Raw genomic sequence first — 21088 nt, forward strand, 5'->3', positions numbered from 1 at the left:
TATCTCTATACTCTGCATATATTATTAGAAATATTGCAACATTTTACAGACCAATTTCCTATTTAAAGCTACAAAATGTTGAATACCATTAAAAATCAATGCTCCTTATCCTCCCCACAAGCTGCAAACTGAATTGTTAATGCAGTGGCAATAAAGTGTTTTGCAGATATCAGTGCTAACTGCAAAGCCTTTTTAAAATTTTGCTTGGGTTTGTCGTTCTCTTGAATTTTTATATGAAGGACTTCAAATGAAAATTTTTCGTTGTCGGTTCAAATGAATGTACAGTATGTCTCTGTGGTGTTCATTTAGTTTCGAAATCTAGGTGAAAATCTAAGCGAGCACAAAAAACTGAAGTGTAGTTCTTGCAATAATAGTTTTCTACTGTAGTGAGATATTATGTGAAGTTATGTGACTTTCTAATCTTACTTTTGACCTTCCTGGGGTTTTTTTTGTTGTTAAATGCTATAACAGATGTTCTTTATATTTACGTTAGTGACCTTATCTGTAATATACAGCCAGTTTCTGTCATGCTGTCTAATTTCTTCCAGTTCCAGAGGTAATTGATGGCAACATCCCACACAGCTACCGTGGTTGATCTGAACGCCTGGGTCGAATACGAGTTCCGGGTATTGGCCAGAAACGGCGTCGGAGTTGGGGAACCCAGTCCCGTGTCGGTGAAGACGAGAACAGAGGATGCAGGTGCAGTGAATTAACTTAACATCGAGCGTGGCCGCTTTGTTTGGCATACATGTAGATGAGTTGGACAAGTTGTTTTGTTCTGCAGTTCCAGATGCAGCCCCAGGTGATGTGGGTGGAGGGGGTGGAAGCAGATATGAACTGGTCATCACATGGGAGGTAAGTCATCAGTCTTATGTTCTCCTGTATCTGTTACTGACTGTGTTTATAGTCGGTCTTTTTTATCCTTGCACGAGGTCAAGGGAAGTCCGATGACTCATTTTGATTTTATTTATTTATGCATCATTAATGTAGAAGAAATGCTAACGTATGTTTCTAGTTTGTCAAAGTATTTATGTCCCTTGAAGCCTTCCATAATTTGTAACGTTTTATCCTCAGCATGTATTATACTGAGACTTTATGTCACAAACCAGCACGTGATAGTTTAATTGTAAAGTGTAATCACAAAAATACTTTTTCTTTCTTGAGAGAGGGGGTTTGTAAAAATGTAAATTTTGGAAAACGTGGCACACATTTGTATACTAATACTTTGTAGAATCCATCGTTTGGGGTTATGTTGCTGCCAGAATTGTACTCTAAAAGACTAAAATGTTCACCTTCTCTTCTTTGTGAAACTGATTTAATATGACAGATGATTTTTGGATGAATTTTATCAATTTGCTACCCACAAGTTCTCAAATGGATTTAGGTCTGGACATTGTTTTAACCATTCTAACCTGCCTGTCTAAAAGGCCGTTTCTAATATTAATATGCATTAATTTTCTTTGTCTCATTGAGCTCTGACTGTATGAGTTGAATTATTAGCCTACTTCAAGGAGAACCTCATCCGCAGTTGGGAGCCCTGTATTTTCTGTCGCGTATTTTTGCTGTTGATCTCTGCTTCTCCCCCTCGTGGCTGCTATTTTTTTTTTTTTTACTGATACTCTCCTTGCCTGGCCTGTCAATTTAGATACATGTATGTATATGTACATATATATATACAGTACAGACCAAAAGTTTGGACACATCTTCTAATTCAATGGGTTTTCTTTATTTGCATGACTATTTATAAGGCAAGAAATCCCACTTATTAACCTGACAGGGCACACCTATGAAGTGAAAACCATTTCAGGTGACTACCTCTTGAAGCTCATCAATAAAATGCAAAGTGTGTGCAAAGTAGTAATCACAGCTAAAGGTTGCTACTTTGAAGAAACTAGAATATAAGAGGTATTTTCAGTTGTTTTGCACTTTTTTGTTTAGTGCATATTTCCACATGTGTTATTCATAGTTTTGATGCCTTCAGTGTGAATCTACAATGTCAATAGTCATGAAAATAAAGGAAACTCATTGAATTAAAAGGTGTGTCCAAACTTTTGGTCTGTACTGTGTGTATATATATATATATATATATATATATATATATATATATATATATACAGTATATATATGTGTGTGTGTGTGTGTGTTTTTCCATTAGTTGCCATTTTCCACTCAGGTTGTATTCCATTCTATCTTTCAATATTGGGAAAAACTGATTAGGGAGTGTGAAGTGCTGAAAGCTTGGCATTAAAGTTCTCTACAATTTTTATTTCTATTGTGTACATTGGTTTTTAAGAGGCTTCCAACGTTCTCAAACGAACCTTTGAGGCTTTCACAGAAGAGCTGCATTTATGATTAGGTTAAATGCCAATCAAGTGGATTCTGTTTGCTTTACATGTCGAGCTGAAGATTTTCTTTCGGGGTGTTCAGATTAAGGAGGCCTCAGAACAAATTCACACCATATTCTTTTGATTATTTTTTCCTGAAAATCCTTCACTTTTTCTTCCTCTTAATTATGTATCACTTTCTCGGTTTGTTGCATAAAATACAATCAACATATGTGTTGTACTGCGGAAAATTTTGGAAAAGTTCAATGGGTGTGAATACTTTTGTGAGATGCTGTGTATAGTTTATGAAAATACTGATCAGTTTCAAATTACTGCAGCTCATTCAAGTCTGCAGTGATTAAGTATGGCACTGAAATAAACTAGCTTGGTCGCTGTCAAATAAGATTAAGCTCTGAGTTAGCGTGGTGATTTCATATTTTATTAAATGCAGATCAGCTTTTATCTTAAAAACTCCCTGCATGGTCTGTAATGAGCACCGAGGCCTTTTAAAATCACATCTTGCTTTTCATTTCAGTATATCAGGTAGCAGGTCACGGAAGCAATTTATGGGTCACGCACGCCTGAGTCTGTGCCGATTGCGGCGGCCAGCGCCGGAATGAGTGTGACTGGTCTGTATATATTTTAATATCACTATAGTTTTGTGTTTCACTCTCAGCCCGTCCCTGAAGAACTGCAGAATGGCGAGAGCTTCGGCTACATCATTGCCTTCCGCGCCTTCGGAGAAGTCAGCTGGACTCACGTGGCCACCTCGGCCCCCGGCGCATCCCGCTATGTGTACCGTAATGACAGCCTCGCGCCCTTCTCTCCATTTCACGTGAAGGTGGGCACTTACAACAGCAAAGGGCAGGGCCCCTTCAGCCCCGTGGTCACCATCTACTCTGCAGAGACAGGTAAGGATGGACATAATGGGGCAGGACTTAGCAAAGCTTGAAAGCTATTTCTCTCTCTGAAAAGGACAAAGATCACAAAAGTGGTTTTTACTGCATCTGCTGCTTTAGGCTCTAGAAATCCCTTTTAAAGCAAGAGAAAAGCAGAAAATGTGAGGCACAATTGCAAGACATTTGTGTAAGACTAGGTAGTGCCTTTTTCTCCAAATATCACCACTCACTTGAACGGCTCTACCAAGGTAAAAAAAAACAGTTGGCATTTAGATCTGTGCTCCCTCTCGGCACACGTAGAGGCAGTCAGTTTGTGCCTTAGTGTGTGTCTATTTACTAGCAGGACCTTTGTGCGGTGACTCATCTGAGCCCTGATCAAGATTTGTAAATGTAAAAAATTCACAAAAGAAATGTTCTCCGCTTACCTCCGTGTTGCTTCGTCCTGACAGAAATGCTCGGTCTCGTGTCGTCTGTTTTTTCAGAACCAAGCGGAATGCCAGCAGGGGTTTGGGCCCGAAGTGTCGCAGCCTCTGAGATTGAGGTGAATTGGCAAGCTCTCACCATCACCCCTGAAAGGGTTCTGGGCTATGAGGTATCGTAATTTTCTTTTTTTTACTCATATAAATGGAAACGGATATCAAAGACGACACAATTGAAACCACTTGTCATCACCTCAGCTTGCACCTCAAATATGTCCTCTTCCAAACTGCGTCGCCATGGAAATGGCATCCTCACGCCCCCTCCTCCTCTCCCCCCTGACTGGAATTATACACTTCTTTGTATCAACATGACAGGAAAACATGTCAAACTTCTTTCCAGGAGAAGAAAGGAAAATTACCCGTCTGTGGGCTCGCTTTAGACTGACTGTCATTTATGCAAAATCATGATACACATGACCCCAAAGCATCATGTCAGAAGACCAGTATTTCATACCCCAAATTATAGTAACTATAGCAATGTGCTGTCTTTTGACTGTGATCTAAATACAAAATGGGATGGATCAATTTTGAACCTCAAAAAGCGGGTTGTGGTTGAGTTTACTGTCACAAACTGTGATCACCTGATTAACATGTAAACTAAAAAGTAAGCTGTGTTTCTTTTTATACGATACAGAGAATATAGAAAGGAAAGTAAGAATGGGCTAGATGCTCACTAGCAACATCTATTGTTATTCTAATTACTACGAGTGATACAAATGATTAATTATTGTATATATCAATTTAAAATTTAATTAGTCAAACTTCAATTAGTGCAATTATTTAAATTTCATTCTTTTATTTTGCAGTGCATGATGTATTGCAGAGTTAAATAACGGGCAATAAAGTCATGAGTTGACTGACAGAATGTTAATTTATTTAATTGTTTTTCATCATTTAACTGGATTAAAAGGGCGAACAGAACCTTTATTCACTGTTTAAACGTATTTTTTACTGTAGCCAAAATGTTGGGTTTTGATGCTATCATCTTAGGCTGTGCTTTAGGGACTGATTTTACAAAAAAATCCTTAAAGAAATAGATAAAAAGAAATGATCCGTGATTTCTGGCCTAAATTACGTTGCCATTCTTTCTCTGATGTTTAGCAAAACTGAGGTTTCTAGAAACAAGTGGATCATCAAAGCTCACCTCTCTAAGATGCACCCAGCCACATTATGTCAAAGTTAAGCTTTTGCCTGTATGGTACCAGTTTAAGCACATTTTACTCAGATCTAAAAAATATATATAAATATAATGTCTTAGAAAATTATTCATGCCCTTGAAACCTTTTTTCTTTTTTTAGATATATTTCTTGGCTTTTCAACCCAGAGCATTAATATATTTTATTGGGTTTTTCTGTGTAATAAATCAACTCAAAGTAGAGCCTGATTCTGGGATGTAGGCAATTTTAAACATATTCCTTGCGGAAAAAAAACAAAAACATTTTTAGCTTGGTCAGATTGGATGGAAAGTGTCTGTGAACATCAATTCAAGTCAATTTTTGCCATAAATTTTGGTTTGCATTTAGGTCAGGACTTTCACAAGGCCATTATTACAGGTGAATATGCTTCAATTTAAACCATTCCATTGTACCTTGCTCGAGCTGTCAGTTTTAATAAACAACCCTAATCTTTTGCCTTGTTGTCATGCTAGAAAGTACCTGCTGTCCAGCTTCAAGTGTTTTGCAGCCTTTATAGTCTAACTCTTATTCTCAAAAATGAAGTTGTCTTGAGAAAAATCCCTCACGGAACCATCGTATTGGACAGAATTGTACTCAGGCAGACTCTGTTTAGTAATTTGGTGACTGCTGCAAGCAATTAGTTACCCTGGAAGCATCATAGTAATTGCAACTAAATAGAAATTTGCATAACAAAAATTTTGAAAATCATTCATAATTTTTCTTCAACTTCAAATATAGTGGCATTAAGACGTGTGGTGAGAGTGTGAGGCAAGATGCAAGCGGCCCCAGGTATGTGAATAGGTGATTTTAATGGATAAAGCGTCCAGAACCATACAGTCCAAACAACGAGCAGCAGGCACAGACAACACTGACAACGACTAGGACTGGACATTGACAGTGGACCGAAGAGGACAAGGAAACAGGTGGAGTTAAATACACGGGAGGGTATACAGAAACGGAGGACACACCAGGAACAATCAAGGGGAGGACAGGACAACGAAGAGACTTAAGGACACAGAAAACTCTAAATAAACACAGAAAAACACAGATCCTGACAATATGTAGCTCTGTCATATAATATCTTATTAAAAGGCATTAAAACGTGTGGCGACAGTGTGGTATAATGCAAAAAACACAATTGTTCAAGAGGTAATAATCTTTTTTGTGAGGTAGTGTAACATTTGTGTTGCGTCTGCCCTTTGTTTTATAAAGGTGGTTTACTGGGAGGATGACACCAAACCGGAAACGATGGGGAAGGTTAGAGTGCCTTGGAACCAAACCTCAGTCACAGTAAACAACTTGGCAGGAAACACGCAGTATTTTTTAACAGTTAGCGCCTTCAACACAGCGGGCACCGGCCCTTTCCTCCCTGCAATCAATGTCACCACAAAAAAGCCACGTAAGTTGCAGCGCTCAGTGATCATTTAGCAAAAGCCTGTGTTTGCTTTGAATCAGGCCTTTTCTTTGCAAACCGTATGAACAATATCCTTCGCTAATATTGATTTTAAAAACAGCCAGATATGGTAATGTGATGATCCCAGTATGCCAATAATACAGTCATTTGCTTCTGTGCCCACACTCTGAAATAAATCATTTTTATCTCATGCAGCGCCTGCCCAGCCACCGCTGAATGTAGAATGGACCCTAATTGGCTCTCAGCTGTCTCTTTACTGGGAGCCTGTGGTGGCAATGGAATCAGAGTCAGAAGTTACAGGATATCAAGTGAGTTTCTCCGCGCTTGATGATAGCGCGTTTATTAATGCCGCACAATAAGCTGTGAGAACAGAGTCGGCTGCGAGGATACATATTTACGTTGTGTCTTTTCACTTGTTTACCCTCCCTCGCTCAGCTTTCATTCTGGAGACAGAGACACAAAGAGGTAAACACTTTCACAACGGCCAATTCGACAGCAGACTTGACCCTCCCTGAGAATGAAGACGACTACATCATTCGCATTCAGACGCTGAGTGAGGGAGGACTGGGTCCAGCCTCAGATCCCATACGGATCCATAGACTGAGTATGTTTTTTTTTTTTTTTGTTGTTCATATTTTATTGAGTTGAAAAGGTGAAAGAGGTGTGCTCCCAGTATACTAGGTTTTGTTATTTCATGGTACCTCTGTGTCTTAGAACCTACATGTTAAATGTTTCTATGGACTTTTATGAATGAAATCACTCGACACGTTTCAGTTCTGACAGGGACATTTTGTCCTCCGTTAACTCAACAGTACTAATGTCCCTTGCCACCCTAATTTGGCTCTACTGGGCTCATGTTTTGCTGAAATATGCAGTGCCATCCATCTCTGTCTGCAGCCCTCTTTTTACTAGGAGCTATTACTGTCTTGTGGAGCTCCAGGGGGGCTCGTTTTCCCCTCTAAATGCTACTTTACATTGTTGGAAGTTCTGTGCCGAATCCCTTAAAAACGAAAGATCAGAGGGGAGTTTGAGTTTCATAGTGGCTTTTCTTTTAATAAACACTTTTTTTTGCCTTTTTCTTTTAGACACGAAGTGAAAGATGTGTGCAAAACACATTAGCAGTGAAAACAAAAAGCACTGTTTACAAAAAGTAAAATCTCTGAAAGTAATTCAAGCATCATTTATACATTTTTTTTTTTTCCTCTGGGGAAGATTTTTCTGTAGACGTTATTTCATTATAAAGGAGAAGCCAGCAGCACACGGCTGTTAATTTAGTCACAAAGGTCATGAAAATGGTGGGATTGCAATCAAACTTAATCAGGTTCCTGGTCCCTTTACACATAATTATAAGGTATGATTGAGTTTTATTACATTTAAAAGAGGCAGTTTGAATTCCAGTGAATTTTCATAAGGTGGTTGTAAGTAGCATGAGGAGGATCTTCTATATTGTTTATGTACAATGATAGCAATAAGTCATCCTATTAACTTGAATCAATTACATTTTTCTAACCTTCAAAAGTGACAGCATGCTTTATTATCTTTAATTTCACTATTAATAGTGTGTTTATTTTTCAAAATGTTATTGATTCCAATTGTTATTGTGTAGTGTTTAGCTGGACCAGTCAAATTACTTAATGTAATTGGTGTATTAGAGAAGCATACTATTTGATTGCTGGGCAGCATCTGCTTTTGTCGGAGTGAATGTAGGTATGGATTTATTGCCAAAAAGGACAAACTGAAAGAAGGGAGCATTTGCCTTGCATACACAATGTGCAAGACAGAATAGCTGACTGGACTTTAGCCATGGGTATTTTCATCATTAGCACGTTTGAAAATTATTGGTGGGCAGCGCTCCACAGAGCATTGGCCACCTTCCAGATGGTGTTGGATTAAAAATAACTTATAAGTATTTTTTAACATGCCTGACACCAACTCTTTGTTCACATTGTTTCATAACAGGTGTGGACAAGGAGGGCAGGGGTAAGACAGGCAGTCAAAAGGACCTTCTTTAGGGAATTGAAAGTATGGGGAAGAAAAACATCTCCAAAAAGTTACCCAAGTAAATGTAGCAGAGTAAATCCAGCTCTGGTGTGTACTCCAGACAACACTGAAGATTTCCAACATTTCTGAATCCAGGAGCTTTCCTGTGCCCCATTCAGCCTTGCTGATATCTGAGGGAGTTGGCACCAGGTCAATTTGGCTCTTTTACCAGTTTGTCAAAACTTACCAAAGCTAGGTATGAATGGCTGTACATGTACATGTACATGAAGAAGTCAGCAAGAAATGGCTTGAAGTGGAAAAAGTACAAAATGACAATAGATTGAAATGAGCAGCGCCTGTCAAAGTCTTGCTCTCTGCTATAGCAGCCTGAAAGAAAACATGACATGCCTCTGTAGAAAATTGTTTCCTTTTTAAACAGCTTTTCACAGCTTTTGTGCTTCCTCTGACTTACTTCTTGAAACACCTCACAGACACTAAAAATAACTGTCCTTGTAAAAGCTTCAAACAGAGGCTGTACCCAAAAATGATACAAAACAAGGAGAAAGTTTAAAGCTTTATGGTGTTTGTAAAGCATCTCAACTCTTTGCTCCTCTGGAGGACATATAGGACAGATTGTTAACCAGACATTAGTATTGGAGCAGCAACACAATGTTGAGTTGTTGTAAATTTTGCTCACTTTAGGTCTAAGTCTACAGAAAATACGTTTGCAGACTTGAGCTGGACATTTATTTTGAAAACATAAACTTTTTCATATTATTGTCTTAGCTCATGTTCATCGATTTGAGAAAGAAAAAATGTCCAGACAGTAGTAGTCAGTTGGATCATTTTAGGCAGGCTGGGTAAATGTTGACTTTAGACTTATAACAGAGAAATGTAATCCATTTAAGGATTTGTAAGTGTTCAAATTAAAAACTAATACCAGTAGCATTTGCTCATAGCTAGATAAAATAGGAGAAATTCATATAACAATCTTATTTTTTCCTTCCGTAGGTCAGTGACACGTCTACAGTAATACTCAATAAATTAGAATATGGTTTCTGATGAGGCTTGTCTTTCAGATTAAAAGTACCTTTTGAAAATTATAACCTGTAAGCAGGTATTAAACATACTCTTCATTATGCCTACATTTTTCTATTTACGTCTTTTATTTCCTGTTGGTCTGATGTAATATGGTCATCTTAAATATAGTGTTTTTCTTAGTTGTAAGTGCAAAATCCTCATAATAAACAAGATTGAAAACACCGATGTTGAAACAATTGATGTTGAATGTAGTTAATCTGTATATTGTGTTTCTTTTTCTAAACTAACTCTGAAATAAATCAAACTTCACAGTAATATTATAATGTATTGAATATGACTGTAATTAATCAGGCATAAACTGGTGGCCTGCTTCATGGACACCAAGTAGTTCTTTATATCAACGTGTGAAATGTTTGGCAATTACGTTTGCTCTTTTATTCCGTTAAATTCAAAGTGTTCTTTGAAAATTGCAAATGAAAATCTTCCCCCGATAATTGCTTTTAATACTTACTTTCTCCAACAGTCCTGAATGTGTCACTGTTGTTTCTCTTGTTTGTCTTCTTAAATGGCTCGAGGGTACTTTGTGTGACATAATTGCAAACACCCTATTGCAGCTAATGAAAATTAATTATTAGAAGGGAGGAACAACATCTCATCAATCTTTACAGGGAAAAGCAAACAGGTTAGAAAGAGTCTGGGAGTTTTACAAACATTCCCTAATACATATAAAGGTTACCAATGTCAGTCTGGTTGCTTGAGCCTCCTCCTGTCAAGTGGTGCTGCCAGGAATAGTGGTGAGAAAAGGCACTGATTGTGTGCTGATAAACTTGTTGTTGAAGGGAGATAATGATGAGAGTAAAATGAATGGAAAGTCTTAGGAGCAGGAAAGAGGCAAAGTCCAAGCAGTTCAGATTTCATGAACATAATTCTAATTGACAACCAAGTCAGGCTCACTGTCCAATAAAATATACAAGAATCAAAAAAAAGAAAATACTCAAGATAGGGTCAGGCTGCAAAAGCCAAAAGAAAACCTAACTCACAGAGCAAGTGGTGCATACCAGTAACAGAGTACAGACATATACTTGACACAGGAACGGGATCAGAAGGCGAAACCACTAAGACCAGATGTGGCTTCAGATAATCTAGCAGGGCAGAGGTTAGACAAGTAATACCTAATCAGAGTTCCTGGAGCTGCATTTTGGTGAGAACAGACTAAAACCTTCACTATCTTTGACTCAAGCAGTAACAACTCCCTCACTGAAGAGTGTTGAGTTAAAGGTAGCACTACTGCGTAGCCTAAATGTTACCCAGTGGTACGCATGATGTGTTCACTTGGAAAATATTTAGTTGTAAGTTTTCAAGGCTGACAATCGCCCAGTTCTAGTCTCAAGTATGTTTCTCAGTGCTTCTCCAGTAGCTACTTTAAATTCTTCTAGGCTACTGGTTTTATCAGTACCTTATGAGTTAAGACTTTCATCCCACTCGATTATTTTTAAAATTATAAAAAGATAGCAAGCGTAAAGGATTTCAATAGCAAAGATGACTTGCATCTCTATGGGGAGATAAAAAATATATCTGTATGAGCCAGGATTATACCGAGTAATAATACATGTTTGTTGGAGAGAAGATGGAGACAGAGCAGAGAGGTAAAGGACAATGGGGAAAAACCAGTGTAGCCAGTGGTGCAGATGTGATGACTGCCATTCTGCTGCTATGACATCTTGAATCTTATTGCTGTTTTAACTGCAACGTTACAATGACACAACTTCATGGTTTATCCATGAGGTATACCACAGTTTCTGCATCACTCAATGTGCAGAATTCAAAGCTTTGCCAAAGTCTGGTGCTTTGATTAGCTTTTTGTTTCAATTTTGTTCAACATAAAACATGTCTCAAGCCAAATGTTTTTTTAACTGATTTGGACTTATACCTGTCAAAGTCCTGAGGTCTTCGGAGAAATTGTCTAAACCAGAATCAGTCGATTTTCAGTTCAAATGGCCGTGAGCGGTGATTTGCTTTTCTAAAACTCAAAATCTGAAAAGTGAATTGATCATATTTAAGCGCTTCCAAGTCACTTTGACAGTAACACTCCTCAGCGGAGATGCAGTTACTGAGTGAAGGTGACTCAGAGTTAGATGTTTTCAGGAGCAGGGAAGTGGTTAAGAAAATAAGGCAGAAAAAGGACACATTTAAATCCAAAAAATTATTTTCTACAACATGTTAAGACATGTTTGTAGGTCATTTTTCAGATAACTGGGAAGCTGGACTGAGAACTTCATAGGTTCTGTTTTATCATTTTAAGCTTTCAACTTTGGATGATTATGAAACTTGCTGGATTTGGGAATGTTAGCTGCTCTTTGAAACATTCTGAGTTAAGGGAAGTATTAGCATTGCCTCAAAAGTACACAGAAGCTGCTTTTTTAGTAGGGGTAGCTTAAATAACTGTGATAATTGCTAATATAAGATCCAATACAGTTTACATTGTCTACTCCTCAATTATTTTTGTCTCTCTTTCAAAGAGTAAAATGGCTAGAAATAATATTTTACTTACAAAATATTGTTTCCCTCTCATGCCGGCAGCTTACTGTGACAACACATTTGTATATTTCATGTAAGCTATGGACACAACCTCAATCAAAAATGAAATCTAAATTCTCCCTTTAACTTATTAAATAGTAAAACTTTACATCACATTCAGTGGTGGGTTTTGATATGGGCAGTCGTCCAGGGCAGCTTAAGAAATGGGGCAGCAAAAGCAGCAGATTAGAAAAGGAAAATTGGTCTTTTAGTTTCACCTTGTAAAGTCTTCTATTGCTTTCAAACAAGTAAAGTCAGTGGAGAGTTAGCACCGCATCATTCTACTGAGAATAGAGAGAATATTTTTGCTTGGTTGCTGCAGGACTTTGCTGTATTTATCCAGCTACTGAATTGTCCAGGGCACAATTCATGCAATAATTGCTATTGGTTATGTGTAACATGTTTTCAACTCTGTTGGAATGTTTCAGCCTTCCAGTATTTTGAGTCCAAGTCAGAATTAAAATAGTGTATAAGTTGGATGTGCGCTTCAGTACTTTTAGTTTTCACCATTTTATTTATTTATTTTTTGTCTTTGCTGTAGGTATGAGCGCCCGTGGCTCCAACGCCCTGAGTGTGGATACATCCCCGCTCTCCTTGTTCTTCACCATTGCAATATCTACGTTCAGGTCAATGTTGTGACAAGACCTCTCTCTGCTTTGTTTTCCAACATTTTTCTATCGTTTCTAAAAGTAATCATGCTTTTTTTTTTCTCTTGACTCTTGTTTGGAGATGACAGTTTTATTGTGTTCTGTAGAAAATATGAGGCAGTGCAATATTGGAGTGTGCTATCAGACAGAATTAATTAACATTATTTGCTTGCCTTTATTTATTTATTTATTTTTAATGTGGGTCTGACATTTTGCCAGTCAGGAACAATACTCCAATTCAGCTCTTTACTTTGACTCTGAAATAACACAGATGCCTTACTTCCATTCATGTGCCAAAGTAGTTTCAGCCTTCTTCTTGTTATTAAAAAGATAGCTCCATGCTTTTCTCAGCATTCAGTTTCATGCAGTTTACAGTCATTAAGCACTCAGTGTACCTTTTGAGGGCCTCTGTATGAGATTTTAGTTTTCATCTCTTGAATTTTCTGTGTTCCTCTTCATGCCTCAATTAGATCGTCTGAACATGTTCATTCACACATATGCTTGTGCCTTTGAAGATTCTTGCAATGGCCCCAATTACGAATACATTGAGCAGCCTGTTTTTATGAGTAGATGCTCCATTAAAAATGGATTGTGTTCCAGATTACGGTCATAAAACACCTCATAGTGTTAAGTATTTACTTTATCATTATCGCTTAACTTTGTAAAATTGAATGTAGGCTCCTTAAGGTTTTAATGCCTGAAGAAAAATAACTACAATCTGTACTTAACTTGGCATCAAGAAACATGTCCTCGTAAACAGCAGTAGGAGTAATGCTGCGTAGTACAAGTGCCAATGTGTTCTTTTTTTTTTTTTTTCCAAGTTATTAGGTAACAACAACAGAAGTCTTTAATTTTTACTTCCAAGTCGATTCTTTGAAGTGAAAATTTGTACAAAAGAATTTATTCTCTTTTACAACTAAATGCATGACATTTCCTGTATTTCACTTCCTATGTTATAGGAAAGAATGAAACAAATGATGTATGAAACAGGCATGTTTCAGAACGCAGCTCTTCAGCTTCAAGGGAAAACCCCTGAGCCAAAACCTAAATGAAAATTCAGAGAAATTGGCATTTACTTCAATCTTATACAGTGAAGAAGTTGATGAGTGAAAAAGTGTTAAAAAAAAAGGTTAATTGAAGAGTAAAAGCTTTTGAGAAGCCTGACTTTCAATGTCTTTGTTTTGGCTAAATTTTACAAGATATATGGACTATAGTCAAAAGGACGGGCTGATCTTAAACACACATAAAACACACTGTTTGTGGATGTCCAGGGTTTGGAGCGATAACCATTCTCTATCATAACCTAACAAGCTGTGGAGGGATGTTGAAATGGCATATAATGCCTAATTTCACATTTTCTAAATGAAGCATTTTGCCTATCCACCTTAAAAACTAAGTAAGACAAATCTCTAATGTTAACAGATAGATTGCCTTTATTTTGCTCTGATTTCACAAATATAGATTCAAAAATGTATTGTGCTAACTGTAGATCTCAGTAATAGAAGTCAACACTGGCCACTTTATTAGGTAACCTGTTTGAGTGCTTGTTAACTCAAAATAAATTCCACTCATCTCATGGTAGTAATTCGATACAGACCGGTGTCTAGACAAGATGAAGATGACTGGCTGGCTTTAAGCCGCACACAAGAAATACAATTTTAGTGACTTTGAGTATAGCATGGTTCTTGGTGTACATAGAACTGGTCTGAGTATTTCATAAACTAGTAATCTGCTGGCGTTACCACACATCACCATCTCTTGAGTTTACATGGAATGGTTTTGGGAGGGGGGCGATGTCCAGTGAGGAGCAGCTGTAGGGATGAAAATGCCCTTTTGGTGTCAGAGAGTTGGACAGAATTTACACACTGGCTTAAAATAATGAAAGTTATGAAAATAAAAAAAATAAAATAATAATAATAATTAAAAGGCAGCAGTGACTCATGTAAACTCCTTTTACAAGGCATGCAGAATACCATCTCCAACACGTCAAACCTTGAATCACATTGTGTGACCTCAGCTGCAGCATTTATAATCTGTTGTAAACAACATGAAAGCAGGGATCCAGACTGACTTGTATCAGTGATACAGACTGCTGCTGCTTGTATGTGATGTGATGGTGTGGCACACTTGGACCCCCTTATTACCAATTGACTAACTGAGCAGTGTTGATGACCATATCCAGGTGACTAATACAATTCTAAGAAGGTGTACCCAAAAAGTGGCCAGTTTGTCTACATAAAATTGAGGAAAAAATTGGTGTCATATTAACACTTCTCGTTATAAATTCTTATCTTTAAGAATCCATATACAAAATATGAAGGAGCAAGGGAATGCATTTAAACTTTTGGCACCAATAAAGATGCATGTAGTCACAAGGGTTCTAAAGTCTTAATTTTGAGTGGACAACCAGTGTATTTCCATGTTTTTATATGAACATGTGCTTGATCTTAAAGAGAAATAGGCTAGAGAGATGTGACATAACTGATGAGATCACAGAACAGCACAGTCCAAGAAGAGTTAGCATTTATATTATTAGATTTATAGTGATAAAAAGTAGCTTTGTGGCATATAACTGCATCGAAAAACTGCCTAATTAACTCATCTGAACCTTTTTAACCTGTACATAAAGCATACGCCTTAGCTAACTCGCTGAAAGACTGAATTTTAAAACGCCTCAGGGCTTCGCTACTGTCTGACATCAAGGAGCAGCAGTGACAAAGAGCCCTCCTACTGTGTTTTTCTCACATCTCCTGCATTTGGGAAAATAATGGAAATAAGTGTCACCATGCAGATGACCTCGAACTGTCGGCTCCAGCACAAACTGACCTAACCCATAAATTATTCAGTATTGTAGCTGTTTACACGTCTGTACAAGTCAGGTCATTATTAGTTCAGTTTTCAAGTGGCGTTTCATTTCTGACGCAACAAATTTGGCACATGGGCGTTTTAAAAATTTCTTGTGGTTCATTGATCACCACGGCTACTATTCTATTATTTACTCTTTGATTCAAAGTTGTTTTTTTGCATCCCGATCTTTCTCTGGGATATTGCGGGTGTATTACAGAAAGAAGTCAAACAGACTGAGAAGAAGAAGAAAAAAACAACTTCAGAATTTGTGTGACTTTTCATACCCAGTGGCTACATCCATCTGTTGTACCATCTAGCATTTTCTGTCACCAAAACCGATAATCCGCCGTTCACCTCACATCCACTTCACACCCTCTTCACACCGCCACCAGGCAAGTGGAGGTGAGAAAGGGAGATGGCTTTCAACTTCTTTCTCACTTGTTTTGGTAACAGATCCCTGCATTTACAACAGAGTTAAACACTGCAAGCACCATTTTTTAAAAGGCTAAATCGCTGTTGCCATCTGTATGTTAGCAGTTTTTACAGTTTCCTAACATCTGGGAGTTCAAGATACTTGTGAATAAAATGCATCATGGCAGCCTCTTCTTAAATGCATACCCCTTGTCAACCAATTTAAAACTCTTTTAACCCAGATCCTTCTTAATTAATTTGCTATCTCACAAACTATATGGTAATAGGTTTTCCATATTTGAATGTGAGGCCTGTTTTTTGCATGCTTTTGTATTTTTTTTAATCGTGGGACTCAAAGTTTTTACAGATTTTAATTTTACTTGAGTTAATTGCTAAATTACATTTTAATTGAAAACCTCATATAAAAAAATAAGGAAGATTTTCCATTTAAAAACCTGTTTTGCTGCTAAATTATTAAAAATGGATGTGTGAAATCAACAATAAGAAAATTCATAGGATTTTTCCTGTTTTTGCAGTAGGGAGGGTATTTTTGGCTTGAATAGTTCAATGACAGGCTAACTCCTTTTTGCACAACTTGCACATGGCAATATTCTTTTCCAGCAGCCCATCAGATCTTTTTTTAATCAAAAATTAAGTGGGCCAAGAGCAGAGTTATATGCTCTAAAACTAAAGTTTTGTACACAAAACATATAACATTTTTTATTGTTCTGCAACAACCTCTCATGCACCACCTGTTTCTCTAGACAAATTAGCGATTTGAATTTCTTACAGAACCCTGTTTAGAACCCAAAGCATTAAAAAAATAGAAGCCAAATCTGTGTAGTTTCTATCTATAAATTGTGATATGGAGTATTCTAAATGTCTTACAAATTAATTGCCTGAAATGTTTCTGCTCATTGAAGTTGTGAGCCTTTTTGAAGGGTTTTTTTCTAGCTGGAAGGCTGCAGTGGGACATAAAATATCTTACATTTTTTCATTTAGTTGAAGTACATTGGAACCTCATTGAAGTCATTGTTACTTGACATTTACTTGTTTATTGTGCTGTTAAAAGCAATTATTTAATTCCCATCACCACCAAGAAAAGTTTCAGGCTCCATTTTTTATTTTTTACTTTAAGCCCTATGGTCAGAAAACTTCTCCTTGAACATTTCAACATAGCAACATGCATGTTAGAGTACAAATGACTGAAGGATTTGCAGGAAACCTAACAATTCATTAATTAATATCAAGAGAATATTCGAACAGAACTTTCAGTGTTTCCCTGCTGGGCACCCAGCCGAAGCCAGCCGATATGCATCATCATCATCAGCCATTAAAGTTGGGACGAGACGTTTGAAATGCTGCCAATTGTGCCAGTCTGAAAACTGAAATCTAGCCACCAGCTTCGACGTTATTTGGATAAATCTATGGTCAGCTGTGTTTTAATACTTTGTGAATCTGTCCTTTGTTGTCAGTTGTACTATTGGCCTTTTTTTGTGTCGTTTGTGCCGTCACTGTTTGCTTATGTACTTCAGTGAAAAACCACAGCCACCACCACTCAGGTACCCAGACCTGCTTCACTCTATCATGTAAATGCTCCAAGGTGGCAGGAGCGAATAGATCAGAGAGGTATTAGCTCAGAACACAATGGGCTATTTAACAGTCTGACTTGAATGGAAAGCCTGACATGTGCCATGATTTAGCAGACATTAAAACATCTTAATAAATTAGAGCAGGCCTGAGGGGTTTAGTGGGGAAAGGGCATTCGACTAATGGCACTAATGACACCCGCACAAGACTAATATATCAGGATTCAGGGAGGACTAAATCAGGACGGTTCTATCAAAATGACACCAGTAAAGGTGTGAGCATGAGACAAAAGACAAAGTGTGTGAGCAGGATTGTGTGTGTTATCACCATAGCCTATGGAGTCAGAGACAAGTGATTTCAAGAGGACCATTGTGGTGTTTAAATCTAAATTCTTCAACCTCTAACAATGCTTGTGGGCACAGAGTAAGTGAAGCATCACGGACATTCACGTAGAATAATACAAGGTCAGTGTCGGGGGCGCGCAATGGATTTGACCCAGCCAGGAGCTGACAGGTCTGCTTTTCTATTAAATGATCGTAGATTACCAGAGCATAGCGACTAGAGGGAAAATCCACAGAATACAGCCAATGTTGGGTGATTTTTTCTAATTAAACCTTGTTTTTGTTTCCTGCAAATATGTGTAAATGACTCAAACTCCTTTGAAGTCTAAGTCTGGTTTGGGGGTTTTTTCTGTGGCTTTCTGTGTATGTCAACTTATGTATGTTTTTTTGTTTTGTTTTTTTTACCACTGTGTTTTTATTAAATGAACATACATGCTTACATGGGTAACAAATGCTTTTGGCCGATGTATTGATCAAACAAATTGAAAAAAGGCAACCTTTATGTCTTTGGTACATGGAAGCTTTGCCAGCCTCTTTGTTTTGTAATGTATTGGTAAAGTAGACATGATTTGATTTGATTTGGATGTTTTCTTTCTAAATGTTTGATATGGTTCCTAATTGTTCCTGTTTTCTTTTTGTTTCTTTGAAAATCTCTGCACAAAGGCCAAGTGTTGTTCAAAGATAACAATTAAGAGCTGTTGTTTTCCAATATGACAGCTAGTCTCTATTAACTACGTACAGCATCCTCCAGGGTAGAAAAAAAGTCCAAAATAAGTTCATCTTTTATTGCACTCACATAATCTCATATTAAAATATACTTCTGTCCTCATCCAGCCCTGTTTGCCACAGACTGAGGTGTTTAAAACGGTTTGCTTCCTGGAAGCAAATGTGAGCCACTTGTTATTTTCTGCTAGCAGGACATCATAAATTGCTAATTAAAAGTTCTTAAAGACTCTAGTCAACATAATAAATAAAGTGTACATTACATTGTTTCTGCTGGGATTTTAAAAAGTTACATTTTTAATCACATGAATATTTTTGGCCTTAAGAAGGCTTAAATGTGCCCATATTTACATCTTAAATTGGAAGAAAAATTTGCTTTTTTCGTTGACTTTTTTTCTTTTGGATTTCATTCAGTTTAATGTCCTTTTTTTTTTTTAGATTTTGATGTGCGTACCATTGTCAGATTACTATTTCTGTATCTTGTAGTTATAGCCTCAAATTAAGCCTCAAAGCTTAATTTCTTGATCAAAAGGAGGAATTGAAGAAATTAATCTCTTGACATACAACCATTCTCACAATGCAGCAAAAATATTTCTTATTTATGTTTTAGAAAATTGAAATCAAAACCTTTTTGTCATGTAGTGGCACCTTGTTTAAGATAATGTGTCTTTAATAATTAGAATAACTTGTAAAAGTCAGAAAGCACTTGGAAAGTAGTTTTATTTGGGATGCAATAATTTTGGAAGGGACAGCAAACAAAAGTTTTTACCTCCACCCCATTTCTTTTCTAGTAAGATAATTGTTTAATAGCTAAAACATGTTTTCTCGTGTTGTTTATTCTTTTAACTTACGTTTGAAGTTCAAAGAAGTGTAAGATATTTAACAGTATCTTAAACTACCTTAGGATATTTGTTCTAATTCACAGATGTCTTAAATAATAAAATACCTTATATTTATCCTGCAGAAAGACTGCATTAAAAATGTTTAATGGTTACATCTATATTACAGATATTTTTAGAGATGCCTGTAATAAAACAAACAATTATTTAGAAATGTTGATTTTTTTTTTTTCTGAGAAAAAACATACTCAGATCAAAAGCTGAAGTCGTAATAGACCTCTCAGCTGTAAGAAAGGATGAATTTATTTAAGGCTTTTTTCCTCATATTTTTAGGACACCACAATGAGTTGATTTTGGTGTCTTATTTCGAATTGCTTTACTCACTTCGAAGCTTGAATTTGAAAAATACATGACTTCCACCTTGCACCAGCTGCTGTCTCTATCCTTTGGTGCACTGTCTCCAAAATGTTGCAAGGTGGTCAAACTGATGAAATAGATCACAAATATAAAACATTTTTGTGTTTTTATAAAGTTTTTCCTTTTTCTTTTTTTTGCAATCAGTAAGCTTGATTGTAAAACATACATAGTATAAGATACTTAAATTTGTAATTTGGAAAAGTGGTAAAACTAACGACTATTGGAGCTTTGGGTAACAACGCTTGGCCTTTTCTTCTTTGTGATTCCTCAGTATTTTTATGTCCTGGTGATCTCTGTGAGATCCTTAGACTTTTTCACATTGAAAAGTGAACAGTTGATCTTGATATGCGGAAGATGTGCATGTATGATATTGTTTGGTGCATTTGTGTTTTCTAAACGAGGGACTTAATAAAAGCAGTTCACTGAGGATTTTCTTTGTGGATTTTTCTGCTTTTCTATGATTATTCTGTGTGGGATGGGGTCATTTTCAGCATCAGCAGTTTTAGTGTCTTTTACTGCAGGAGGAATTTGAGTAGAGCCTCGGGGTGTCATGGCACCTATAAAATGGATGATATTATGAAAAAGCTAATAAATGGGGGTAAAAGGCTGCAGTGATATCCTCTTCACTGGATAAGGAAAACAGTCCATAAAAGTTTTTTGCTTGAAACATTAATTGTATTGTTGCACATCATTATTAAGATCATAATCAAAGAAATGTGAGTATAATTCCACATCCAGTATTTTCAAGAACACACCGTCTAAACCTTAAAGTGTCAAGCTTTATGCTTCGCACCTCTCTGTCTCTTTCACTAGATCTGGTTTATTTGTGAATTTGTGAACTTCAGAGTTTCCACCAAAACAACAGAATGACACGGAACGCTGCTGTGAGGTATTGATCGAACCAGTGTTGCAGAGATGCTTTTAAGATAATAAGAAAGAGAGGACCTTGTGAAGAGATCGATTCGAATGGGAAGTGAAGAAAAGAGAGGTTTCTCCCCACAGATCATTTATAATGAGCTGGTGTGTCAATACTTTGGCTCTTCACATGCTATCGACCGCTGGACCACTACACTGGGCTCTGCATGGTTGATGTTAACACAAAGAGAGATGAAAGATTTACAATGAGTATTTTCACGTCGTAGCGCAACACTGCGAAACGCTTTAAATTCAGATATGGTCAGGACATATTTCATATAGAAATGCTTGTGAATGCATAAGTGGTGCACATTGGTTCTCCCAGTGCAGCAACTGCTGCCCCGTGGTTACCACAGATTGAAAATGTCCACACTGCCCCCTAATGGCGGTAGTGCGCTGGTGGATCGTTCTCTGCCAAGGTGGAGGAGATGAGGCAATACAGAGAAGATGTTGCTGTGTCTGCAGTGTC

At 37.2% G+C, this 21088-nt stretch overlaps 1 protein-coding gene across 1 annotated transcript in view; it reads left to right on the forward strand.

Annotated features, from left to right (window-relative positions):
• cntn3a.2 (contactin 3a, tandem duplicate 2) overlaps positions 1–20133 on the forward strand; it is a 62180-nt gene extending 42047 nt beyond the window's left edge. Inside the window, 9 exon segments of the mRNA XM_032572222.1 lie at positions 549–571; positions 573–699; positions 785–855; positions 3001–3235; positions 3706–3815; positions 6090–6276; positions 6487–6599; positions 6727–6895; positions 12431–20133. Of these exon segments, the coding sequence (XP_032428113.1) occupies positions 549–571; positions 573–699; positions 785–855; positions 3001–3235; positions 3706–3815; positions 6090–6276; positions 6487–6599; positions 6727–6895; positions 12431–12528 (1133 nt within the window). The 3' untranslated portion in view covers positions 12529–20133.
• Positions 20134–21088: the final 955 nt, after the last annotated feature.

Source organism: Xiphophorus hellerii, chromosome 1 (assembly GCF_003331165.1).
Source record: "Xiphophorus hellerii strain 12219 chromosome 1, Xiphophorus_hellerii-4.1, whole genome shotgun sequence".
Lineage (NCBI taxonomy): Eukaryota > Metazoa > Chordata > Actinopteri > Cyprinodontiformes > Poeciliidae > Xiphophorus > Xiphophorus hellerii.